This window comes from Apus apus, chromosome 18 (assembly GCF_020740795.1).
Source record: "Apus apus isolate bApuApu2 chromosome 18, bApuApu2.pri.cur, whole genome shotgun sequence".
NCBI lineage: Eukaryota > Metazoa > Chordata > Aves > Apodiformes > Apodidae > Apus > Apus apus.
The window spans coordinates 476,401-499,948 of record NC_067299.1 but is presented as its reverse complement, the minus strand read 5'-3'; the positions used below and the strand labels follow the sequence as shown (position 1 = coordinate 499,948).

General features: G+C 54.6%; 1 protein-coding gene across 7 annotated transcripts in view; it reads left to right on the top strand.

Moving 5' to 3' along the window:
• The window catches only part of RAP1GAP2 (RAP1 GTPase activating protein 2), a 51,616-nt gene extending 31,210 nt beyond the window's left edge, over positions 1 to 20,406 (top strand). For 4 of the 7 annotated variants that reach the window (XM_051635635.1, XM_051635629.1, XM_051635630.1 and 1 more), the window contains 23 exons: positions 287 to 371; positions 3,462 to 3,497; positions 4,052 to 4,096; positions 4,449 to 4,481; positions 4,809 to 5,018; positions 5,491 to 5,594; positions 6,122 to 6,200; positions 6,628 to 6,681; positions 7,717 to 7,800; positions 8,641 to 8,741; positions 9,350 to 9,479; positions 9,569 to 9,724; positions 9,826 to 9,897; positions 10,284 to 10,370; positions 10,583 to 10,717; positions 12,930 to 13,067; positions 13,398 to 13,516; positions 13,835 to 13,948; positions 14,149 to 14,266; positions 14,510 to 14,636; positions 15,825 to 15,904; positions 16,013 to 16,051; positions 16,768 to 20,406. In XM_051635635.1, the coding sequence (XP_051491595.1) occupies positions 287 to 371; positions 3,462 to 3,497; positions 4,052 to 4,096; positions 4,449 to 4,481; positions 4,809 to 5,018; positions 5,491 to 5,594; positions 6,122 to 6,200; positions 6,628 to 6,681; positions 7,717 to 7,800; positions 8,641 to 8,741; positions 9,350 to 9,479; positions 9,569 to 9,724; positions 9,826 to 9,897; positions 10,284 to 10,370; positions 10,583 to 10,717; positions 12,930 to 13,067; positions 13,398 to 13,516; positions 13,835 to 13,948; positions 14,149 to 14,266; positions 14,510 to 14,636; positions 15,825 to 15,904; positions 16,013 to 16,021 (2,116 nt within the window). In that variant the 3' untranslated portion in view covers positions 16,022 to 16,051; positions 16,768 to 20,406. Of the gene's footprint in view, positions 1 to 286; positions 372 to 2,798; positions 3,318 to 3,461; positions 3,498 to 4,051; positions 4,097 to 4,448; positions 4,482 to 4,808; positions 5,019 to 5,490; positions 5,595 to 6,121; positions 6,201 to 6,627; positions 6,682 to 7,716; positions 7,801 to 8,640; positions 8,742 to 9,349; positions 9,480 to 9,568; positions 9,725 to 9,825; positions 9,898 to 10,283; positions 10,371 to 10,582; positions 10,718 to 12,929; positions 13,068 to 13,397; positions 13,517 to 13,834; positions 13,949 to 14,148; positions 14,267 to 14,509; positions 14,637 to 15,824; positions 15,905 to 16,012; positions 16,052 to 16,767 lie in introns of those variants that run through there. The other 3 variants (XM_051635631.1, XM_051635628.1, XM_051635634.1) reach the window with 2 other exon arrangements.
• Positions 20,407 to 23,548: the final 3,142 nt, after the last annotated feature.

The window sequence follows — 23,548 nt, the reverse complement described above, 5'->3', positions numbered from 1 at the left end:
AAACCCAGGCCTGCTGTCCCCAGCACCACACTGTGCCCTGGCCCCATGGTTGGCCTACAATGGGGCAGTGAAGGGTCCCAGCCTTCCCCGGGCACTGATGGGGCTCTTCAGATTATTTTTATCATCTTTTTAGCTGTCCGTCTGTATTTTTCTTAGATTCAAGACATTATTTTAGAGGCAGCCCGCACGCCCATGGCTTTGCTAAAGAAGATAAGCCCTTATCTCCCGCCTGGTGCTCTTGCTCGGGGGACGGGGGATGCTGAAACGCCTGCCTTTGGTCTTGCAGGAAACAGGAGCTGCTGAACAGCACGGATGTGACAGTCCCGGAGCGGCCGCTGTCCCCCCCGCTCACTGCCCCGCCGACCATGAAGGTGAGTGTGCGGGGCGGCGGGCGCGAGGTCCGGCCGAGGTGCTGGGTTTGGAAGCTGAAGCTGGCGAGGAGCAGCACTTCCAACGCAGCGGCTGTGCGGATCCGCGCTGTTCCCGAGGGAGCAGCCGTGGGTGGTTTCTGGAGCTCAGCGCCCGGCGTGCCCACCGGCCCATCCTGCGCTGCCGCTGCAGGAGCGGCGATGCCGGGCAGGGCGCAGCACCCCCCGCCGGGGCCTCCTCGGCACCCTCCCACCGGGCAGACCCCGGGTGTATCCCGGCGGCAGGAGCTGCGGGCAGGGCTGACCCACCGCGGCTCCTCCGCACCGCTCCGCCGCTGCCTTCTGCCTCTGCCCTGCCCGTGCCGGGCTGGCTCTGCCGGGCTCTGCCCCCTCCTGCGGTTTTCCCGAACCCAGGGAGAAGGTCACCAACAGCCGGGTCAGACCTGGAAGCTGGTCCTACTTGAGCTGGGGCTGACCAGGCACCTCCACACCTTCCGCAGCTCCCGTTTCGCTCTCTCACGCAGTCTCCCCCCGCGGGGTCTCGCATCCCCCCCCGTGTGGCCGCGCATCCCGGCAGGAGCCTGCCTGTCCCCTGCAAACCTTCTCCCGCTTCCTGCCCAACCTGTTTGGGGCACTTTGCTCCCGGGGGAGCCACCCTCTGAAATAACAAAGCCGCAGCCGTGCCGTGCCTCCGGCTGGGAGAAACATTAACGAAGGGAGGTGCCCGGGCCGGGAGGGATGGCCGGGCTGGCGCTGGGCCAGGGCTGCGGGGACGTCAGGTCGCGGCAGCGCGGCTGATGCGGGGGATGACACGGGGAAGATGATGGATTTCCTGCGGGGGCTGCTGGTGAGTGCTGTGCGGCCGCGGGGGTGCTGGGCAGAGCTCTGCTCCATCCTTGGCGGCTCCTGCCTGCTGCAGGGTTTTCTTTCTGGGGGTCGTTCTCTTTGGAAACCTTCAAGCAGGCACCTGCTGGCTATGGGCACTCCTGGTCTGCAGGTACCTGCTCCTCGACCTCACAGGTTCTGGGGGCACTGGACAGGCTCTGTGTGCTCCCACACATTCACCTTCCCACCCCCTCTCCTGCCTGGTGCTGACAAAGGGGAATCCCCGGGCCTTTCTGTGCTGAAGCACTGGGATGTGACCGTGTGTCCCCCGCTCAAGCTGCCAGGCATCGCCTGCTCAGGGGTGAGGATGTGGGAGCAGGAAAGGAATAGCGACCGTGCCATTTTGGGTTGAGCATTTGACATTTCTGAGGTCGTTCTCCAGGCTGCTGGGCAGGTCTGTCCTGCCCGAGGTGGCGCGGAAGTGGCTGCCACTCTGCTGGTGCCTCTGGTTGCATCTGAGCAGCAGCTGCTGGGTGGGTTTGGAGTAGACAGTCTCGGCCACCCTGGGGTGAGTGTCACCTCTCCTGCCGGCTGAGCCCACAGCAGGTGACATCTCTTCCTGCCTGCTGTCACAAAGCTCTAATTGTCTCCACCATAATTAACAAATATTTGTGGCCCAGCAAAGCTTGGCTTGGAGTCCAGATAACTCCCTGAGGGGCACAGGCTGCTGCCTGCTCTGTGAATCCGTGCGCTCGTGTCCTGCTGGAGCCGGTGATCCTGGAGCTGCTGTGTGCTCTGCTTCTCTGGGTCTGGCTGCTGGCAAAGTGGGACCTGGGAACTGTGTTAATTGAGCCAAAGAGCAAACTGACTCATTGCAGAGTCTTGAAGATAAATCAGAACCTAAAGCAAGCTCAAAATAAGGAAAAGCATTTTTAAAGTGCTCCAAACTTTGAGCACAGAGCTCTTCTGAACCCAGGTTTGTTTGGTTTTTTTCCCCTCAAATAGGTGCAGTAAGTAAAAATGGGACTTGTTCTAAAGCTAGAAACATATCCTGGCTGCTTCCAAGCCCTGGCTGTCCCTGCCTGTGCTGGCAGTGGCTTTCCCCCATCCCAGCTGCTGTCACTGAGGGCAGTCACTGGGCTGCTTGGGCCATAAAACTGAACTTTGCTCACTGCATTTAATACATGAAAATGTCTCTGAGGTTTCCTTTGGTCTTTGTCTGATTTTCATTTCGTATCTTCCTCTGTTTTTTTTTTCTCTTGAGAAACATTGTCTATTCTAAGAGCTCACTAAAAATCACCCCCCACACACACTCCCCAAATGCTTTTCTGCTTGGTACCATGACCCCTCCTGCCCCACATCTGGTAGCCCTCTTCTGCAAGAGGGTTTCTGACAGCCAGCTCAGCAGCACTGATGCTAGTCTGACTTTCTGCTCTCCCTCCTGGACCCACAGCATCAGCTTCAGCCCCAGCAGCTCCATCCTCTCCTCAGCTGTGAGCCCTGAGCCCAGGAGGAGAAGGTGGCGGGGAGCAGGTGGGAGCTGGGGAAAGGAGGGGGAGGATGGGGATATGAGGGATGGGGCTGCTGCCCTGTGTCTGCAGAAAAGCCAATAACTAGTTTACTGGGAGTGCCCTGATATGCATTGCTGTAGCCTGAGTAGATGATTTATTTGTGTGTATTGGAGAGCAGGAGAGGCCACGCAGAGGCAGGGGATTGTCCATCTGAGGCTCAGTGGTTGCTATGCCCAAGGGGTGACCCTGTGGATGCCTGGTGGGTTGGGGACCCATGTGCGCTGGTGGGGCCATGCCCCCTGGTGGGGCTGTGCCCATGATGGCTGCTTGGGTCAAACCTGTGTCTGCTGTATCTGACCATCCTGGCAGGACCAAGGGGAACGGTGCCTGCCCAGCCCCGAGGCAGCTCCCGAGGGAGCAGGACAAGCTCCTGGCTGCAGGGCTGGGCTGGGCTCCAGAGGAGCCACATGGGATTTTAAATTGGAGCTGGGCCTTGCTAATCTCTTTAGTTTGTTTCTCATGGAGGCCGTGAACCCTGCGTGGGCAGCCCAGCCCCTGCGCTGGTGTTTCTGCAGCTGGGGAAAGGCAGAGCCCAGGGCTTGTCCTTTGCAAGGTGAGGGACCTGGGGAGGGCACTGGGGGTGTCCCATGTATTTATACGTGCCTCTTTGGATCGAGTGTCTGGTGTTCCTGCCTTGGGCTGGCTCACCTCATGTCTGCCTTAATTGTACAGGAGATTTCCTTCTTTTATTTTTCAGTCTGCAGAATTCTTCGAAATGCTGGAAAAAATGCAGGTGAGCAGCAGGGTGCGTGCCAGTAATGCAGGATGTCTGCCACCCCAAGCCAGCCTGGCAGAGAGGCTGCCAGGACAGGGACCCCCTCAGCCCCTCCGCAGGGATGTGCTGGGAGCCTGGTTGGGCTGTGCCGTGGTTTGGATTGCTGCTGCAGCCCCTGGGAGCCCTGCCGGGGGTCCCGGCCCACGCTGCCCCACTGCTGCCCCCCGGGAGAGTTGCAGAGAGTGGCAGGGCAGGGGGTGCTCCCCCACCGTGGGGAGGCAGCCCAGGGGTTCCCCTTAAGAACCCATCCCACAGAAATTAGGGTGAGTCTGGAGTGGGAGATGGAGCAGTTTGTGTTTGGTGCCATGTCCCAGGTCCTGTCCAACCATGTCCCTGTCACCTGTGTTCACTGAGTCCTGGCACACTGGCAGCTCTGCCTGGCTCCTCCCTGCCAGAAACCCCCTCCCTTCATGTCACCTGTGTCACAGTGATTTCTATGTCACAAAATACCTTTGTGGTTCCATCTGTGTTTTGAAAACAATTATTCAATCTATTCATTTTGTTCCAAACAGGCACCGAAACTTGAAGAACAGAGGACTGGAAGCCAAAAAAATAAGGTTGGTTGAACTTTGTTTCTGGTGTGGATTTCTTCAAGTGTCCCCCTTTACCTCACAGCTTTAATGTGTGTTATCAAAGGCAGTCACTCAAAGGACTAAAAAAGATTTAAATGTTGTCTAAAAAACAAGGCACCGAGTAAATTGCAAAGATGAAAGAGCAGTGCCTGTAAATCCCGGATCTAGCTTTATGTCCAAACCTGGGTATTTCCACGGCGAGCTGTGTGAGGTGGCTGTGGAGCTGTCACTGCAGTCCTGGCGCTGGGGCAGCATCTGTGTGTGCCAGGCTGTGGGTTTCGGGGATGGGTAGTGGGGAGCAGTTGGTCACGTGCAGTGTTTCCATTCCTTTTTCCAGGAAGACTACATCCCATACCCCAGCATCGATGAGGTGGGTGCCCCGAGCCTTTCCAGACGCCCTCCAATGAATGCCTTGCCAAAAGTGGCACTAAGAGGGGAGCTGGTGGCGAGCCAGGTCCTGAGAGGAGCCGCACTGAGCACACTGCCCCTCCCCACCTTTGTGGCTGCGGCTTTTCCTCAGTAGCACGTGCCCCCTTCCAGGAAAGAGAAGGTTCCAAAGAGGAGCCGGATTTCCCTATGGGACTGGGCGCTGCTGTGGGAGGAGGCAGTGGGGGGGCAGGACATGGTGTGACAGGCCCCTGCACCCCTCATTACCCCCTGGTCCTGCCCAAGCCCTCACGGGTGCCCATCCCTGCAGATCCTAGAGAAGGGCAGCCCATACCCGCTGATCATCCTGCCCCAATTTGGGGGGTACTGGATTGAAGACCCAGAGAACCTTGGCACGCCCACCTCATCTGACAGCAGCTTCTGTGAGGAGGAGGAGGAGAACCTCAGCCCCAGCACCTTTGGCTACAAGCTGGAGTGCAAGGGAGAGGCCAGAGCCTACAGGAAGCATTTCCTGGGGAAGGTGAGTGCCCCTCCTGCAGGGGGCAGTCGGTTGGCTAAAAGTTGCCCCCCTGCCCTGGGGAAAAAAAGATAAATTCTAAAATTGGAACAAAATGGGCAAGTTTTGAAACTTTCCTCTTTGCAAGGTGGGGAGGAGACTGATGGGTGTCCAGCTGTGGCAGTGACAGCCACACACACAGGGTGGGCACAGTGGCTCCCAGCCCACCCCCTTGGCAGGGACCTGGGGCTCAGCTGGGTGTGGGGGACACAGCACGGTCACAGTCCTGTAATCCTCTTTCTCCCTCTGAACAGAGCTGGGAGCAGAGAACTAAAGTCCGTGGGCAGAGGGATTAAAACCTAGGTCCCCAGAAGGAGGGGGACAGAGGGTGTCGGGGTGGCAGGCGAGTTCCCTGCTCCCGGCTGGGAGGCAGGCAGTGTCCTTGCCAGTGGCGAGCTGCCTCCCCTCCCGCTGACCTGCTGTTTTCTATTTTTAGGATCATTTAAATTTTTATTGTACAGCCAGCAGCCTAGGAAATCTGATCCTTTCTATAAAGTGTGAGGAGGCAGATGGCACTGAATATTTAAGGATTATACTCAGGTATGGAAAAAAAAAGAGCTTTGTTTAACAAAATGTTCTCTCTTTGGGAGTCCCCTGTTTTGTTTCTCCTGTAAACGCTGGAGCAGCTCACTGGCTGTCACACATGAGGGGCTTGGGCTGGGGTGAGAAGCAGCATCATCATCCTTTTGTTCTTTCTGCACTGGGACTGCCTGACTCCTGGTAATGAACACGAGCCTTTGACCCGTTGCTAAACCAGCTGAAAGTGAGCGTAAACCTCTCCGTGACACAGGATAATCCCAGCCACATCTATCCCCGGCCCCTGTAAGCTGACAGCACCCAATGTGGTGGAACCGTTGTGTCATTTTTCTCATATGAATATTTTAAGAGCTGCAGAGATGAGAAGACTGAGCCTTTGCTTACTAAACAGGCCCAACAAATTCAGCAGAGCATTGTTCCCAGCCAGCAGAGCATCGCTGCATGGGCACAGGCTGTGGGCAGGGGCTGCGGCCGGTGCCACTTTGCCTTAGATATTCCCCAACATCTATTTGTTTCTCTTTCTTTGTTAGGTCCAAGGTGAAGACACTACATGAAAGGATTCCCCTGGCAGGATTCAGCAAGCTTCCGAGCATCCCTCAGATTGCAAAGGTAAAATTCTGGGCTGGGATACCTGCCACAAAGCTCGTGTCTTGGGTGGTGCTGGGCACGTTGGGTGGTGATGGGCAGTGATAGGCAGCAGTGCCTGGGCTCTTGAGCCCAGGGGTGCCTGGGGTGTGTGCTGGCCCCATGGTTGGCTTCCTGCTGATTCTGAGCAGGTCACTGGTTGATGTCTGGGGGAAAAGGTGAGGGAGTGGCAGCACCTTTGATCCATGGAGAAACTTGGGACTTGTCTGGCTGCATCTTTAGTCAGTACCAGCCAGGCCACAGGCATCTGAATGGGAGGATGCAAAGAGGGGAGCTCCTGCAAGGGGAGGCTGGATTTAACTTCTTGATAAGACATTCTCATCCCTGCCATGGAGTTTCTGCAGAACAGGAGTGTCTGCCCAGCACTGACTGCTCTTTTCTCTTGCACCAGGCCTTCTGTGACGATGCCTCTGGGCTGAAGTTTAACCCGGTGCTGTACCCCAAGGTGAGGCAACTTATCCCAACCTAGTCGCATATTTGGCAGAAAAGGTCAGAATGGGTTAGTTCTCCCTTTTTCTCCAAGATCCCAGGGCTACTTTAATCCAGAGCATGGATCTGCATCAGTACTGCATCTGTTTGGCTCTCTGCCTCTGTACCTGCCTGCCAAGGGGATGTGAGCCGCAGTGGCTGTGGGTGCCATGTGTGCTCCTGGGCAGCAGGTTAGCTAACAGCCATCTGATGGCACATGCAGGCCATCATCTCCATCTGTCAGCTGGCCACCAAGGATTGATGGCACTTTGGCATTCATATTCCCTCAGATAGTGGAGAGAGAGGGGAAGACAATCATCTATGGGCTGTAAAACCAGCCTAGATCTTGATTTGGTGCCTTTAGGTTTGTTTGAAACCCAGTGAGGGTGGTGTAGCAGGTGCTGGAGAAGCCAGTCAGGAAGGGATGTGGAGGCAGGTGGGTCACCACAGGGATGGAGTCGTCTATCTGGGCAGCAGTCCCCCTGGTGACAGACCAGGGCTGACTCGTGTTCTGCTCTGGGATTGCTGCTTCTCCTGTGCTGCCATAGAGACTGCCTCCCAGGAAGTTATAGAGCACATCCATCATTTTCAAGTACCTTTACTGCGGCAGGCACAGCAGCAGGGCACCAGGCAGTTTCACCACCCTTTGATGTAACCGAGGTCAAACCGAGTCTGTTTGTCCCTTGTCATTATTGGTGTTGCAGTCAAACCTTCTCTGGGAGTTTGAGAGCAGCTGATGCCCAGCTGGGGACAATGAACGTCTCTGACTCGGTCCCTGCAGAGCAGGACTGGGACTGCAGGGCTGGGGCACTGCAGGAACTGCTGTTATTTGCACCCAAAGGGCCTCAAATGTCTCTGGAAAACATGTGAGAGGCCAGGGCTCCCTGTGCCCCCATCACACCTGGCACCAGGGCTGGTGGGCAATGGCAAACATGCCAAGAGGGGCTGTGAGCAGGGTTTGCTCCTTTTTTGAAATACTAAATGGAATAACTTGTATTTTATTTTACTGCAGGCCTCTCAGATGATAGTGTCTTATGATGAACATGAGGTCAACAACACGTTCAAGTTTGGAGTGATCTATCAGAAGTTCCGGCAGGTGGGTCCCCCTGCCCTTCTCGTGGAGCATGTCCCTGCTCTGCCTTTCACAAGTGCAGATTCGGCCCTGCAGCTGATTCTGTCACGTGCAACATGTTGTGTTATGGGTGTCCTCACTAATAATGCATTTCTTACTGCTCAGATGTTTCCCCAACTCACTAGAAAATGATGCAAGTGAAAAAATGCAGAAAGGAAATCAACCCACGGGCTGCTGTAGGAAAAGGGATGTGAAAATGGGTTTTAGCAGGCATGGTATTTAAATCAGAGATATGTTTAGGCAGTGAAACAGTTAGGTTTGTCTTGGGGGATTGTGGGCTATGAGGATGTTTGCTGAAATTGCTGTCATTAGCCAAGGGACTCCGGATGGGGAGCGTGGAGGCAGCCGAGTCTCATAACTCACCAAAGATTATTCTGACAGGCGCTCTAATTATGTGTACATGTTGCATTGTATTTTGGATTGAGCAACTCAGGCAAGACCATAATTAAGGACGGGTTCATTTCTCATGTGGCAGCTCTTGCTGGTAGCAAGGTTTGATTTTAAGAAGACACTCAGAGCAGGGTGAGGTGCAGAAGGTGAAGGGACCCTTCATGTTAGAGCTACCTGTGGTGTCTGTGGTCACTGTGTCAACCCAGGCCATAGCAGCACCAGGAAGTCCCCAGGGGCACAGGGCTGTGCTAGTGTGTGGTGGCTGCTGGGAACGGTGGCTTTGGTCTCTCTCTGCTCAGGCAGCATGGGGTGACAGATGGCCAGTGACAGCCATGGCCAGACCCTTCTCAGATGGGCTGGCTCCTGGAAGCAGCAGGGCTGGGGCTCTCAAATTATGTGCCCTGTGTGTTGCAGACCCAAGAAGAGGAGTTGTTTGGCAACAATGAGGAGAGTGCTGCCTTCAAGAACTTCCTAAGTTTTCTAGGAGACACCATAACACTCCAGGACTTCAAAGGGTAAGTTAAATAAGAAGAATGATTTTACAAACACATTTAGCAAGAGACCATGTCATATGTAAAAATATCTACCGTGTGAGAACAGGAGTCATCTCGCTCATGAGCGGGATGTACAGAGCAGAAGCAAATATAGCTTTGGCTTGTTTCTCAAAGCTGGGGGAGTTCTCTGAAAAAGAATATTGGAGCTGCCAAGAGAGAAAAACTTCCTTTCCTGCAATTTTAAGGTTGTGAGAAAATCTGGCTGTGTTCAGCTGTGGGTGAAAGGAACTTGGGATGGGAACATGTCCTGTCCGGTGTTGTGCGCTCAGCCATGGTGTCCTCCGTGGTGGTTGGTGCAGGCAGAGACCCTGTGGCTGGGAAGGACCAGGGGCTGGCAGGGGTGGGCAGGCCTGGCCCCTGGCACTGCTCTGCCACATGCCCTGGACTTCAGACTGGTGACAGTGACTCTTGGTTACGATACATGACGCACGGTTTGTTCTCTCCCATTTGCTTGCTACCAGATAAAGATAAATGAGCTGGTTTGTTCCATCACCCTGTCCCTGACCAGTCTCTGCTAAGCTTTCAATTAATGTTTCTTTATTTCTCCCCCCCTTTCCCTTGGTCTCCAGTTTTCGAGGAGGTCTGGATGTCAGCCACGGGCAGACGGGAGCAGAGTCTGTGTACACGGTGTTCAGGGACAGGGAGATAATGTTTCACATCTCTACGAAGCTGCCTTTTACTGAAGGAGACACACAACAAGTAAGAGATGAGCTTCCTGGTGCAGAAGCGGCTGAGCGGGATGTGCCCTCTGAGGCTTTCCCCACCAGGTGTTTTCCCTTCCCGCTTAGCTCCAGAGGAAGAGGCACATCGGCAATGACATTGTGGCAATTATCTTCCAAGAGGAGAACACGCCGTTTGTCCCCGACATGATCGCCTCCAACTTCTTGCACGCCTACATCGTGGTGCAGGCACAGGACCCCACGGCAGAGAACACGACCTACAAGGTGAGGCCTCTCGGCTGGTGCGGGTGTGATTGCTACAGGTTTGTGCTGCTGGGGGCTGCTCCCCTGCATCCAGGGGAATAATGTCTTTCCTGGCTCCACAGGTGTCCGTCACGGCGCGGGAAGATGTCCCCTCCTTTGGGCCACCCCTGCCCAGCCCACCGGTGTTCCAGAAGGTAAGAGCTGTGATGGGAAGCACATTCCAAGCCATTAAAAATGTAGATGCGTATGTCCGAGATGTTTCCAAGCACACCTGCTTAGGGAAAACATGACATGGAATTTCTGTGCATTCATTTTGATTTCTAGTGAGCCCCATGGGGTTTATGGGGGGGTGGGCACAGTGTAACCCATGCAAGGCTCTGCTGCTGGGGCACCCGTGCCAGTGCAGAGGTGACGGCCGTGAAGGAGGGCACCCCCAGCCCATCTGGGGGTCCCACCAGTGCACGCACATCTGGAGAGGGCTGCAGGGTGTTGTGAGCTCAGGGTTGGGTTGGTAAAGATCGGGGACCAGCGCTACGCAGACTTATGATGGTGAGTGTTTTCCACCTTGCTTCTCCCCCAGGGCCCAGAGTTCCGGGAGTTCCTGCTGACCAAGCTCATCAATGCTGAGAACGCCTGCTGCAAGTCCGACAAGTTTGCGAAGCTGGAGGTAACACTGCACCACGGGGAGACCTGGTGCCCTCCCCAGAGCTGCGTTTCCTCGGGCTGCACTGGGGCAGCGCTCGTAGGGAGGAAGGATCAGTGTCTGTTCGTGCCTCAGCTCACTGCACGGCCATGGGGTCCCATGGGGTGGGCAGTGCCCAGGGGGATGAGCTGCTGCCTGCTTCCTCTGCCCCCCTGATGAGCCATTCTTGCCCCCAGGACCGCACCCGGGCCGCCTTGTTGGACAACCTCCATGATGAGCTCCATGGGCACACACAGACCATGCTGGGGCTGGGGCCCGAGGAGGACAAGCTGGAGAACGGGGGTCACGGAGGCTTTCTGGAGTCTTTCAAGGTAACTCCTGGCCCTGGCCAACAGCAGAGTTGAGGCTGGCAAAGCACGTTGTAGTGGCAGAGGTGGATGAGTAGTGCTGGGGGATGAGAGGAGCCGCCAAGAGCAGGGCTGTGGGAGGAGGTAGGAGCTTACCTCCACTGCTCAGCCAGTGGGCACCTGAGCAGGTCCCAGGCTGAGCAGGCACAGGTAATAAGGTTGTGGTGTTGGCAGGTGCCACAATCAGGGTGACCTCTCTGGACCTCTGGTGCACCTTCTCCATGCCGGTGTGCTCTGCCATTCACCGTGTCACCAGAGGGGTCTCATTGCAGGGCCAGCACCTTAGCACAGGCTGTGCCTGTGGTTGGGCTTTGCTGCTGCAAGGCAGGTCCTGCTCATGTCTCCACACAGTGGTGGCTCTGCTGTGCAGGAGGAGATGCCTGGGGATGGCTGCTGCAGCCGGCAGGTGGGAGGTGGCTGTCTTGTGTGAAATGGGAGACACAATGAGAGGTGCTGGGTGTGGAGAGGGGAACAATGCTGGGCGGCTTGGGGGGGTGTGAGGGCAAAGAAGGGAGAGTGGGTTGGCAGAAAAGGAGGAAAGAGAAAAAGAAATGAGATAAAATGATGCAGACAAAACTGAGCAATGGTTGGAGGTTAGGACATGACCAGCTGGGGACATCCCCTGGGACAGAGGGACAGCACTTGAGTCTCAGAGATGAGCTGTTGCCAGCAGTCTCTGCTGGGACTCCCCTGTGGCAGGGACAGGGAGGTGGCTGGGAAGGGCTGGCCCATGTACAGCTGGGCTGCACTCAGGGGTGCTGGGGCACTGAGTCCCTGCTGTGGGTGATGCCTCCACCTGCAGCTCCCCCACACCCCTCCCATCCTGCTGCAGACACCTCAGCTCTGCCAGAGAAAGCTGGTTTGTGCTGTGTCTGCAATGGGAGGGTTGCTGGGTAGGGGTGGCTCTCACCATCCCAGCAGGGGAGCTACCCTGGCTGTGGTTGTATGGAGACACCTCCTGCAGTTACTGTTTAGGCACAGGTTTCTCCACAGTACAGAGAAAAAGGCACTCTGCTCAGGTGTGTCCTTTTTGGGCAGGAGACATGTAGAAATGGAGATGCTGTGCAGTCCTACATCACAGTGTTCACATCAGGGTGCATCACATTTGGCCCGTGTCAGAAAGTGGACTGTGCTCTCCTGGCGTTGCAGGCTGTGCCAGGGCTGGTGGTGGGCTCCGTGCTCCGGGCTGGGCTGTGCTGGCTCGGCCACCTCAGGACTGTCCTGCTGGGCTGTGTCCTGGCCTGCATCCTGCACCAAGTGCTGTCAGAGTGAGCGGGAAGAGGAGATGGGGGCTGGGGGGGGGTGAGACATCACCACCACCCCTCTGCTGCCCTGTGCCCACAGCCTTGCACCTGCTGCCCAGCCTCCTCCTCTTGGCCGTGCCGGGCGGGACCACCAGCTCAGGGAAGCGGCGCTGGTGCCTCCGGGCTCTGAGCAAGCGCAGGGTGTTTCACCTCCCTGCTGCCAGCAGCTCCCCGGAGGGGTGTTGGAGTCTGTGGCCTCCACGGCCTCAGCAGCCCTGGCAGGACCCCTCCTGTCTGCAGGGCACCAGTGCCCACCAGTGCTGTTGGCAGAGCAAGCGGCCAATTACTGTTATTTGCAAACACTGTCAAATTTTGTATGATTTGCTGGCCCTAATAAATGAGGTCTGGCAGACTCTGGCTTGTGTTTGTTCCTGGATGGGCCCGAGGGGACAGCGCGGGGCTGTCGGGGCAGCTGCGGTCCCAGGCACTGGGGCTGGGTCAGAGCTCAGGGCTGCAGCTCCAGCAGCACATCCTGGCACTGCGAGTATGGTGCTGGACACCTCTGGAATCTGGCTCTGGATGGCTTGTTTCCTCCAAAAGGTCTTTACCTTGAGCTGGGATTCAGGGGGCTGGAGGAGGGGAGATGTAGCTGTGGCACAGCAGCAGTTGCAAGGGAAGAACTAGGAAAAGAAACTTCCCTGTAACTGGCATGTGGGCTTCACAGCCCGGTTCAGGCTCCCGTTCCTATGGTGACTACAGTAATTAAAATATGGGTACAGAGGATTTTTTTTTAACTTGTGCATTTCGCTGCTGCTTTTCATAGTTGTGTGCCAGACTTTCAAAAGATCTCGTGGTTGCATTTGTAAGCGCTTGGGACAACAACTGAGAGAAGACTTTAAAAATAGCTCAGGTCTTGTCCCCTCCGGTCACAGAGAGCCATCCGGGTGCGCAGCCACTCCATGGAGACGATGGTGGGCAGCCAGAAGAAGCACCACGGTGGTGGCATCCCAGGCAGCCTCAGCGGGGGCATCGTGCACAACGCTGGTGAGGTGACCAAGACCACCTTCTCGGTGAGTGTGGCCCTATGTCCTGCTGTCCCTCTGTCTCTCCCCAGCCTGGTAGGGCCCTGCACAGGCAGTTGAGTGTATGGGTGAGGAGAAGGTTTGATGTTAGGAGTGCATGCTCAGACTGGGTTTGTTTTGTGGAAGAACCAAGGATTAGCTTCCTGGGGTTTTCAGCCCTAAAGTACAAAAGAAACACAAACAAAATTCTGGCATTACACGTTTTCTAGATGTGCAGGCTGAGAACTGTGGGCAGTGTAATTCCTTGTAGGATGTTTAGTCTCGTGAGCTTCTAGGAAGGAGCTTTGCTCTCCAGCCCGGGCTGTTCTGTGCTTTCAGCCCCCTGTTCCAGCAGCTGCCACCAAGAACCAGTCCAGAAGCCCCATCAAGCGCCGTTCGGGGCTGTTCCCCCGCCTGCACACGAGCTCTGAGAGCCAGGCGGAGAGCAGGACAAGGTGGTAAGTTGGTCGTTCCCCTGGTAACTCAGGTTAAACCCCCTTTTTCTTGTTCAACATAAGAGAAAAGCTGTTGGTGGGTGCTTGAGACAATGCCTGGGGCACTCCCTCCCCTTCCCACACAAGCCAGCAATGAGAGCTGCTTTTGATGTGTTTGAGGATGATGCCTTGGATCCCTTCCCTCTGTTTTAAATCGAAGCATTGGTATCTAGAGAGCATCTGTACTCTTACAGTTTAGCATTTGGTGTTAGGGAGTATAATCTGACCATCCTTCTTAAGTCTCTTGTATAACTTGTGCAACCTGTCCCTTTATGCCTTCAGTGACAGTGTTTCTGGAGTCCAGAAGACACCAGATGTGGGACATTCTTCTCAAGAGATGAAATCTGAAACCTCATCCAATCCCAGCTCCCCTGAAATATGCCCCAACAAAGACAGGTGAGCTGGCAGGAGACCCCTACTCCTCTGGCTGCAGCTCAAGTCACCCTGTAGCTGACAGACCATCAGGAACTTTGTCAAACAAAACCATCTCCAGGTTTTACTACAAATAATTTTGATATTAAGGGGTGAAAAAGAAAAAAAAAAAAAGATTCTGGTGATTCATGAGCACAGGCCTCAAAACAGGCATCTCTTCCTAGGCCATTCATTAAGCTGAAAGAGAATGGGAGGTCAAACATCTCCCGTTCCTCCTCAAGCACCAGCAGCTTCAGCAGCACAGCAGGGGAAAGCGAGACCCTGGAGGAGTACGACAGTGTGGTAGGCACCTCAGATGGTCTCTGTAGCCCCCGGGTCCCCTCCTTGCTGACACTGAGGGGCTTAGTCCTGTCCCTGGGTGAGGGGAGGAGGAGGGTTGGGACACCCTGGGCAACACAGGGCACAGAGGGGCCAGGAGGTGGCTCCATCAGGACGGGCTCTCTGGCGCGGGGGCTGTGATGAGCAGGGATGGAGCGGGGCAAGCCAGCCAGCCAGAGCAAGCCATGTCCTGCTCTCCTGGTGCAGGGCAGCCAGCCATCCACCGCCTCGCCCTTCAAGCAGGACGTCTTTGTCTACGGCGCTTCGCCCGGCAGCGAGAGCCCGAGCGTGGGGGCTGCAGCCACCCCTGTGATCATGAGCAGGAGCCCCACAGGTGGGTCACAGGAGGCACTGGCTCTCTCTTGGCTTCTGGAGCCCCTGGAATCCCACTGCAGTGGGTGGGGATGGAGTCTGTGGCTCTGGGACAAAGGAGCCCCCTCCCCAGCCTTGCCGGGTGGGTGCTGAAGATGATGGGCAGAAGCAGCAGCTGTGCTAGCCCTGCCAGGACCTGTGGGATGTGGGGTCAGCCCTGGCTCCTCCCAAAACCCTGATCCCGATGGGGCTGTTCTGCAGACACAGCCCCACATGCTTCATTTCTCTATTCCCACGGGGAATTTGTTTCCCTTCTAAATGAGAGCGCAGAGATGGCTTTTGCTGCAGCTTTGTTTCCTGCCTCCTCCCCTGGCAGACATATGCAGTAGTCCTGGAAACTCGCTGTCTCCAAGGGCCCAGCCATGACTCACAAATTATTTAATAAACAAGCAGCTTCCCCAGGTCTTGGCTCTGTCACCCCTGCTGCTAACTCCCTCTGCCGCAGACTCCATGCGTTTCAGTCAGACAACTTGTAACATGAGGTGGTGCAATTCAACCGGGATAAAAGTGCCAGAAATGGGCCCTTTGTCGGTGCATCCTGCAGTGAGGGGGCCGGGGGTGTCTGCAGCGCTCGCCCCTCGCCCGCAGGTGGCGGCAGCTCGTGCCCGTGTGCAGCACCACCAAATGCAGGTGCAGATGCTGAACCTGGAGCACACACCCTGAGCACAAACCCACTCTGAGCACAAACCCACCCTGAGCAGCTCTATGATCAGGAGCAGTGTGGGGGCTGCAGGGAGCAGGCTGGCTGCCTGGCTTTTCATGTCTCGGCACCCCACAGCCTTACTTCATTAGTGATTTTCTGAACTATTAAACCAGCCCCTTTTAATGTTTTAAGTGTTTATTTTGCATTTTTCCTGCCAAGAACGTGGAAATCCACCCATACATTATATGGATCAGTCATTTCTTGTAGCCTTTTCAGTGGCATTTCCAGTAGAAAGACTCTGAAATGTAATTAAGCCTCAATTTGTTCCATCAAAAACATTTAATGTACAGATTTTGTCAAACATTCAGCCAAGCTAGACTAAATATTGGTAGCACTCATGACAGCCTATTGAAGTGCCTGGCTGTCAGGCACTCAGCCCTAAAAATTCTGCAAATATTTTTATATGTAGATTATTATTTTTCTTCTTTGCTTTACCCCTCTCTCTAGCAGACATAAAGAACAGAAACTCTCCCAGGTCGAACCTGAAGTTTCGCTTTGACAAGCTCAGCCACAGCAGCTCCAGCACGGTAGGTGCTGCGGGGTCCGGGGCTCAAGGGGGTGACAGTAAGGGAGGGGCTTTTGTCTCTTCTTGCCCCCTTCTTTGCCACCCAACCCATATTCTGTTTCTTCTTCAGAGCCACTAGCAGGATGAAGAGGTCACGGATGCGTACAAGGTGAGTGTGCGTAACACGGCGCGGGGCAGAAAGGCTGGACTTGGGTGCTCTGAGCAAGGCTGTGTCCTTCAGAGACACCTGGCGTTGGCTGACTGCTGTTTGTTACTAAATATGTGATCAGTAATGTATCTCAAAGCATCCTAAACATAAGATGAGGGCAGCACTGGGGGTAGAAGAGCAGAGCAGATGTCCTTACCCCTTCCAAAGCCAGGTGAAACCAGTCAATACAGGAGGTAGATTTTATGGGCAGAGGTGAAGGGATTGTGGGGTAACAAGCCTGGCTCTTGGTGGCTGGGGATCTCCCCCCCTCCCCCCCCAGCATGGCCCCTGCCCTAGCACGGGCTGGTGCTTTCACACAGGATGTGTTGGCAAGAACACAGAGTTTATTTGCTGGTTTTCTTACAGGCTCCTGAAGGCATTGTTTGTTGTGAAATCAGGGTTTTCCTTAGGAATTCCAAGCTGAGCAGGAGAGCCCATAAGACTTGGCATAAGAGGAATTTCCATGTCCAAGCAGGGCTCTCAGAAAGCCTTGATTTTCAGCTCCTCACCAAGTTCCCTCCTGCCCTGCCCGGGGTGGCAGGCAGCTTGGTGTCTCGGGGACAGGCACTGCTGCCACTTTGCCTCCCTCCCTAGGGCTGGTGCTTCGTAGCCATCACTGCAGGAGCCCCAGAGTCCTCCCACAGCCTCCAACACCTTTATCCTTTTCTTCTTTGCAGAAAATTTTTGTTTCAACAAAGGGAAAACTCGACAACATGCCACTGGAAGCGGCGGGCTGCAGTGCGGTGCCGCTCCCTCCCGCCTGCACCCCGGGAAGCTGCGCTCCCCTCGCCCCAACAGGGACCTGCCCCCTGCCCAGCAGGTGAACCCCACCCTTCAGCCCCCCTCTGCCCGGCGGCAGGAGAAGTGTCCCTGGCTGCATGACATACGTGTGGCCAGAGACCCCATCTCCTCTGCGGCACCGCACTGTATCATCCCTGCCTGCTGCCGGTGCTGCCCGTCCCCCCCTGGCCAGGCTGCAGCCCCTCGTGGGCAGGAGGGAGCAGGACGGGCACCCCCACAGTTCAGGTGCCTCTCTGCTTTATTTGCAGTTATCAGTGGGGAGATGGGGTTTTTGTTTTGTTTCTGAAAGGGCAAAATTATATTTTTGCTTAACCCTGGGGCAGTTCCCTGCCCCATTGTTGGCTGTGACTCTTCTCTGGTGGGGGGACAAAGGCTCCCCCATGCCCCTCAGCAGTACTGGGCTCTGGGGGATGCAGCAGCTCCCCAGCCCCCCCCTGCCTGGCCCCTGCAGCTCCCTGCCCACATGACAAAACTTTCAGGGCAGATGCAGCCTCTCACTCCATCCTTACTCAGTTTCTGGTACAGAGGAGGGCATGTGAACCAGCCCCGGGAGAGCCAGGCCAGCCACTGGGCCTGACTCATCCTCCTGTGGCAGCTTCAGAAATGGTTTATTTGGCCTCCCCACTTTTCCCTCTCTGAAACGCTGAGCACAGGCCTGGAAAGGAGTAACCAAAGCTGAAACTTTAGTAGATCTAAATACCAGAGCTGGTGCTCAGGGTGGATTCACCTGGTGGCTGTGCTTTCCCCTGTGGGTTGGATCACCAGGCAAGCAAATGCATCCAGCCCTGGGGGATCTGGGTGGCTTTAGGCTTTTCCAGCCCTTGCAGAATCTGTCCCTCTGCTTTCAAATGTGGTTTTGTTTGCTTTGAAGGATGAAGGTTATGAATTCTGCAAGGTGATTCCCCTGTAATGCCCTTTTCCAAAAAAATACCTCTCTCAACATGCCAAGAAATCCTTTTGCTCTTTCATGGACCTTTGTCTGAAGTTTCCTGCAGTCTGTCCATGAATTTCACGTTGCTCATAGATTTCCCTTGTCAGTTTTCAAAAGCTGCACTGCAGTGCTGCAGAGATGCCCCCCCTGACCGACACCTGGGACTGCAAAAGCAGTTCTCTGAGCTCGTGATTCCTAAAGAAAAGCAAACTTTGAGTGCCAAAGCAACCTTGTACTGTCTGGAGCTGGTTTGGGGCACCCCTTGGCACAGAGCAGGCAGCCACGGGGATCCAGGACCTGCCTGGGACTGCAGAGTGCTCTGTAATGGGAGTGGAACCAGATTAAAGGGGAAAAACTCTTTGTGAAAAAGGCAGAGAACAATTTCACAGGCACTAATTCCCGTGTAGGACCAGTAAATACTGATAACCACCAGTGGGGACACTCCCTCCTGCTTTCAGTGAGTTGCATTTACATAGGAGTTAAATCGCGAGGTTTTCTTTGGAAGCGGCCAAGCACCGTGTGCGCAGCCCGTTCCCTGGCTCGCCCGTAGGTGTCTCAGGTTCCACTTCTTTTGCTGTTCAGCACTTCTGTCTGACGATGCTTCGGTAGCACTTTCAAACCCAGCCCCAGTCCTTCCTCTTAGAAGCTCTCGTCCTGTTTTCTTATGCCGCACAGTGAAATACTGACTGGTGCAATGACTTGATTTGAGGGTCTGTTCTTGGTTCTGCTTTTTTCCTCTGAGAAGTTGCTTGATTCTGTAGACGTTGTTGTTCACGTGGGTGTTGATCTCTGTGAGATCTTTCAGCAGATGATGCAGTGGCTACTGTCAGCTGGTTTTTTCATTTTGGGGTTTGTCTTTTTTTTTGTCTTTGTCTTTTTTTTTTTTTTACCGAAAACTGTGACTGTCCTTTTTGACCTGGATTGATTTGTAGAATTACTGGAATGGGATTAACAGGCAGGCAGGACAGTGTGGAGCTTCAGGAGAGAGATGCAGTGCTTTGGACTTGTCTTTCCCAGTGCCTACCTACTGGAATGGCAGTGGTGCCTGGAGCTCAGGTCTGGCACCAGGTTTGCCGGCAGCTCCTGCTTGTGTGGGGACATTTCCAACAGCATCCCCGTGGCAGGCTGTGAAACTGGTGCAGCAGCCTTGATAGCAGCTGGGCCTCTACAGCTCCTGTCCTGGCATGGTTTGTGCCTGGTGTGCTCCCTTCAGCCCCCAAAGTGTCCCCAGTTGTGCCCTGGCAGTGCTGCGGAGTGACCAGCCGTTCTGTTAAACCACGGAGGCTTTTGCACTTCCAGCAGTGGGTGAAGGTGTTCCTGTATATATACTGCAAAATGGTTTGTGCTTGTAAGTGACACACATAGATATATATATACACATACATATATAGAAGGGATTTTTATATATAAATATATATAAGAGAAAGGATCCTTAACTGACACTAAAAGGACTGGGCAGTGCATTTTTCTTTCTGATCCCCATAGTTTACCCACACACAATTTCCTCCGCTCTCAGTGACTTTGCACAGGGAGGAGAAGGGCTCCAAAACATGGCTGGGGCAATCGGGGCAGCCCCAGCTTCCTGGGGGGTTCTCTCCTCTGGTGGCGTGTTGCTCCCCTTCTCAACAGGGTTCAGGTCCTCTGCTTGCTCCTGCTGCGCCTCTTGGTCCTGCTGCTGTTTGGTTTGGACCAGGTTCTGACCCTGGCAAGGGGCAGGTCCAGGCTCTGCCTGGCAGTGGAGCTGAGGGACCCTGCTCCCCTCCACTGTCAGCTCCTGCTGTGGGCCCTGGGGACAGCAGTCATGCAGAGCTGGCAGCAGCTGCTGCTCCTCTGGGCTTTTCTTCAGGAAAGCACTTAGTGTGTACTTAGATCCTCTTGAAATCCCACAAAGCCAAGCACAGGATTACACTTCAGCACAATGTGAAAATGGTTTGGTTTTGGTTTATTTTTTTTTTTTTTTTTTAGCAAGAAGGGGGGATCCCAAGCACAAACTCAGTTTCTTTCCAGAGTTTTGAGGGTCTTCAGGAATGGCAGGTGAAGGGGCCAGGACACACTGCTGGCACAAATGAGCTTGTAAACCCGGGCTGAGGTTTCCCAGCTGCCTTTGGCTTGGCTGCAAGAGGTGCTTAGTGCTGGTAACTGCATCTGGCCAGAGCTCAGCACCCTGGTGGGTCCCACCCTGCACTCACGTTGTTTTCACCTGTTCCAGCTTCTGTTCCACTGGAGCTGGCAGAGTGTCATTCCCCCATCCTACAGCATGCTTTCATTATGGTTTAATGAATGTAGCACTGCACATATTCTGTAAAGGGAAATGCTGAATTTATATCATTAGAATGTGAAGAGAGTTTATAGAGTGAAAATAAATATTGAAGAAATGTACCTGACAAAGTTTATTTTTTATGTAGAGAGGCGGTGCTTTGTAGTTCCTGGTGGCCTATGTCTGTTGTAAATAATGTACATTTAATTTATTGCTATGGTAGCAGATTGTATTTGTTATGTATAGAACTAAAGGTTCACAAATGTATATTTTGTTGCTTAAATGTGTCTTTGCAAAATTCACAATAAATAACATATTTTGTGTCCATATGTGTACTACGTGGTGTATGTCCATGAAGCAGCTGAGCTCTTTGGGAACAAGCAGGGATCTTCTTTACAGCCCTGCAAAAGCCACACGATGGCTGAGCCACCACTGGAGGGAATCTGGGTAAGCTCCCAGAGTCACAGAGTGAGGCAGAGGAGCTCAGTGTGGAAGAAGGTGTAAATCAGGACATCTCTGGCAATGCACCCAGCGCTGGGACTGGATCCACAGAGGGGCCCTGCTTCTCCTTTACAAGTGCGTGGCAGTTTTCATCAAGTGAACTGCTCTGTCGGAACTGGAATTAGTGCCCCATGAATCTCCGTATAAACCAAACGGGTCCTTGTCAGCAGCCAGCCCCCATGTGGTAAAGAAAATGAACAGCAATTCAGCTTATCTAAACCAGCTTAGTTTACCTTGGTTGTCAGTCTGGCATCTTGGCTGCCTTTTGACGGCGTTCGTGAGCTAACTATGAAATTGGATTTTCTGTTTCCAGCTCCTTAGGCTCCTTTAAAATCCCCCTAATTTCCCAGATCTCTTCCTCCTAGGACACTTAGAAAAAAGCTGGCATTGTTTGGAGGCAGCGTCTGGAACGTTTTCCCCACGCTCAATGAAGCATAAAGCTATCAATGTTATTTTTTTTTAACATTTCATGATGAGAGGAATGAACTCATTTATTTGTACCTGTGAGGATAAAACACCTTTGCCAGGAGAAAACTTCCACCACGAGGGAGTTCTGTTCACCCTCTGTAGTGCAGCAGCACTTGGGTGCCTGGACCCTGTGGCAACCCCAGCCCGGCACCACGGGGGATGCTCCAGCAGAACCATCAGCAGCCCTGGCTGCAGGATCCAGGGGGGATCAAATGGGGCCTGAGGGGCTCAGAGGAGGTCCAGGGTGAGTGTCAGCTGGAGCAGCTAGGTGGGATATGCCCACCTGGGCACCACAAGCCAAGTGGAACTGGCCCTGGAAAGGGGCTTGGGCAGCACTGGAGCTGCTGCCTGCACAGGGGGCTCATCCCAGTCTCCTTCCCACTAAGACCTGGGACTTGCTCCAGGTTGGACACTCCTGCCTCCAGCAAGGCCTGAGCTATGGGCACATCGTGGTCAGAGCTGCCAGCTTCCACCAGGAATGGCTGATGAAAAGTGGAACAAAACCTAAAAAGTTCTATTTCTCTTAATAAATCTTTATTGGTGCAGAATTATTCTTGGCTACCAAACCCAAATTGTCCCCTTGTCCAGAAGATGATAAGCCAGTGCTGAGTCTGTGTGTCACCAAATGCCATCTCTGGCTAAAGCAAAGAGAGCCCAGCCCAAGATGAATCCAATTCCTTCCTCTAGCTGTGGTCAGGTTCTGGTTTCCTGAGGAGAAAAGCAAAACTCACTTGACACGGGGGCAAAAAAACCCCCAACATTCCAGACTCATGCTATTACCTTCTATTTGCAGCTGACTCCAAGCAGGAGTAGGTTCCTTTATCTCTCAGTTCCATGTTGGAGTAACAGAGCATTTTCCTTAGTTATTTCCTCCAGGACCATCTCAGCCCAGCAAGCCACACATTCCACCTGCTTGTTGGATCCACTGTAGGTGACCAGACATTTTCCAAGCCCCCCTTTCTGGTGCAGTACTCACTGGATGGTCACACCTGCCCAGAGGTTGGTGGAGAAGGTGCAGGGCAGCTGGACATCCCTGGCCAGGCTGGAGTGGAGATAGGTGGGCATGGAGTGCAGCAGGAGCCAGGCTGGGGTAGAGGTGGGGGTGAAGGGCTGGGGGCTCCAAGGGGGCCCAGCAGAGACTGGTTGTCCCCAAAGCTGTATTGAGGGTCCCACTGGGGTGACCTGCTGCAGGACAGGCTGTGCCAGCAGCTCCCAACCTGCACGGGACTGGGACAAGCCTTTTCCCAGTCTTATGGCACCCAGCCCTTCCCGGTTTGGGCACAGCCACAGGACAAGTTTGGATACAGGGCTGGCTTGGTCAGGAAGGTCACAGTCTAATGCTGTCCAGGAGGCATTTTGGTAACTCCTTCCTTTGGTCCCTGAGCCTCTGCCACATTATTTTGTTCTTGGCTCATTTTGAGTGACAGATGTAATGGCTTCTCTGTAACTCTTACTGCAAAAGGAGTTTCAGTCAATCAGCAGTTCACGGAATCCCAGACTGGTTTGGGTTGGAAGGGCCCTTTAAAGACCATCTAGTTCCAACACCCCTGCATGGGCAGAGACACCTTCCACTACACCAGGTTGCTCCAAGCCCCTTCCAAACCAGCCTTGACCACTTCCAGGGTTGGAGCAGATGCAGCTTCTCTGGGCAACCTGACCAGTGTCTCACCACCCTCATAGCGAGGAATTGATTCCTAATATCCTATCTTCAATCTCTCCTTTTTCAGCTTAAAACTGTTCTCCCTCATCCTGTGCCCTAGTAGAAAGTCCCTCTCCAGCTTTCCTGTAGCCCTTCAGGCACTGGAAGGAGCTCTAAGGAGATGGGAGCTTTCTCTTCTCCAGATTGAACTCCAGCTCTCAGCTTGTCTCCATAGCAGAGGGGCTCCAACCCCCGGATCGTCCTTATGGCCCTTCCTTCCTGTCTCCCTGACTTGCTTTGGAAATCATTGCAAACCTAGAAGCTGTGAGGGACCCTGCAGAAGGGACTGACCACACCTGCGCCCGCCTGGGACGTGCTAACGAGCTCCCCAGGTGCGGCAGATGGAGCTGATGAGCCGCGGGCTCTGCGGGGCAGAAAGGGCGGGCGGGCCGGGCCAGGCCGGGCTGCTCCGGGGGGGCGGGAGGGGCTGGGGCTCTTCTGCCTTCCAGGCTGGTTTTGCCACCTTCTGTCTGCTTGGACGTAGCGAAGCTTCACCGTCTCAGCGAAGTGCTGCCTCTGTGGTGAGTTCTGTGTTTAAATCCATTTTTTCTTTACGTGGGAGGGGGGAAAGGCTGATGGGGGCGGAGGGGGAAGGAGCCTCTGCGGAGCCCCGTGTGCAGCCGGGGCTGGTACGTGCCGGGGCCCGCCCGGGGCAGCGCACAGGGCTGAGCCGGGCCCCGGGCACCAGCGCCCTGGCTGCGGGGCCGCAGAGTCACCTGCCCGCTGTGTGTGAGGGCTGCAGCCGTGTCTCTCCATCGGGTAACGCCAGGTCCCGGGCGTTCAGCGCCCCACAGGGCGGTC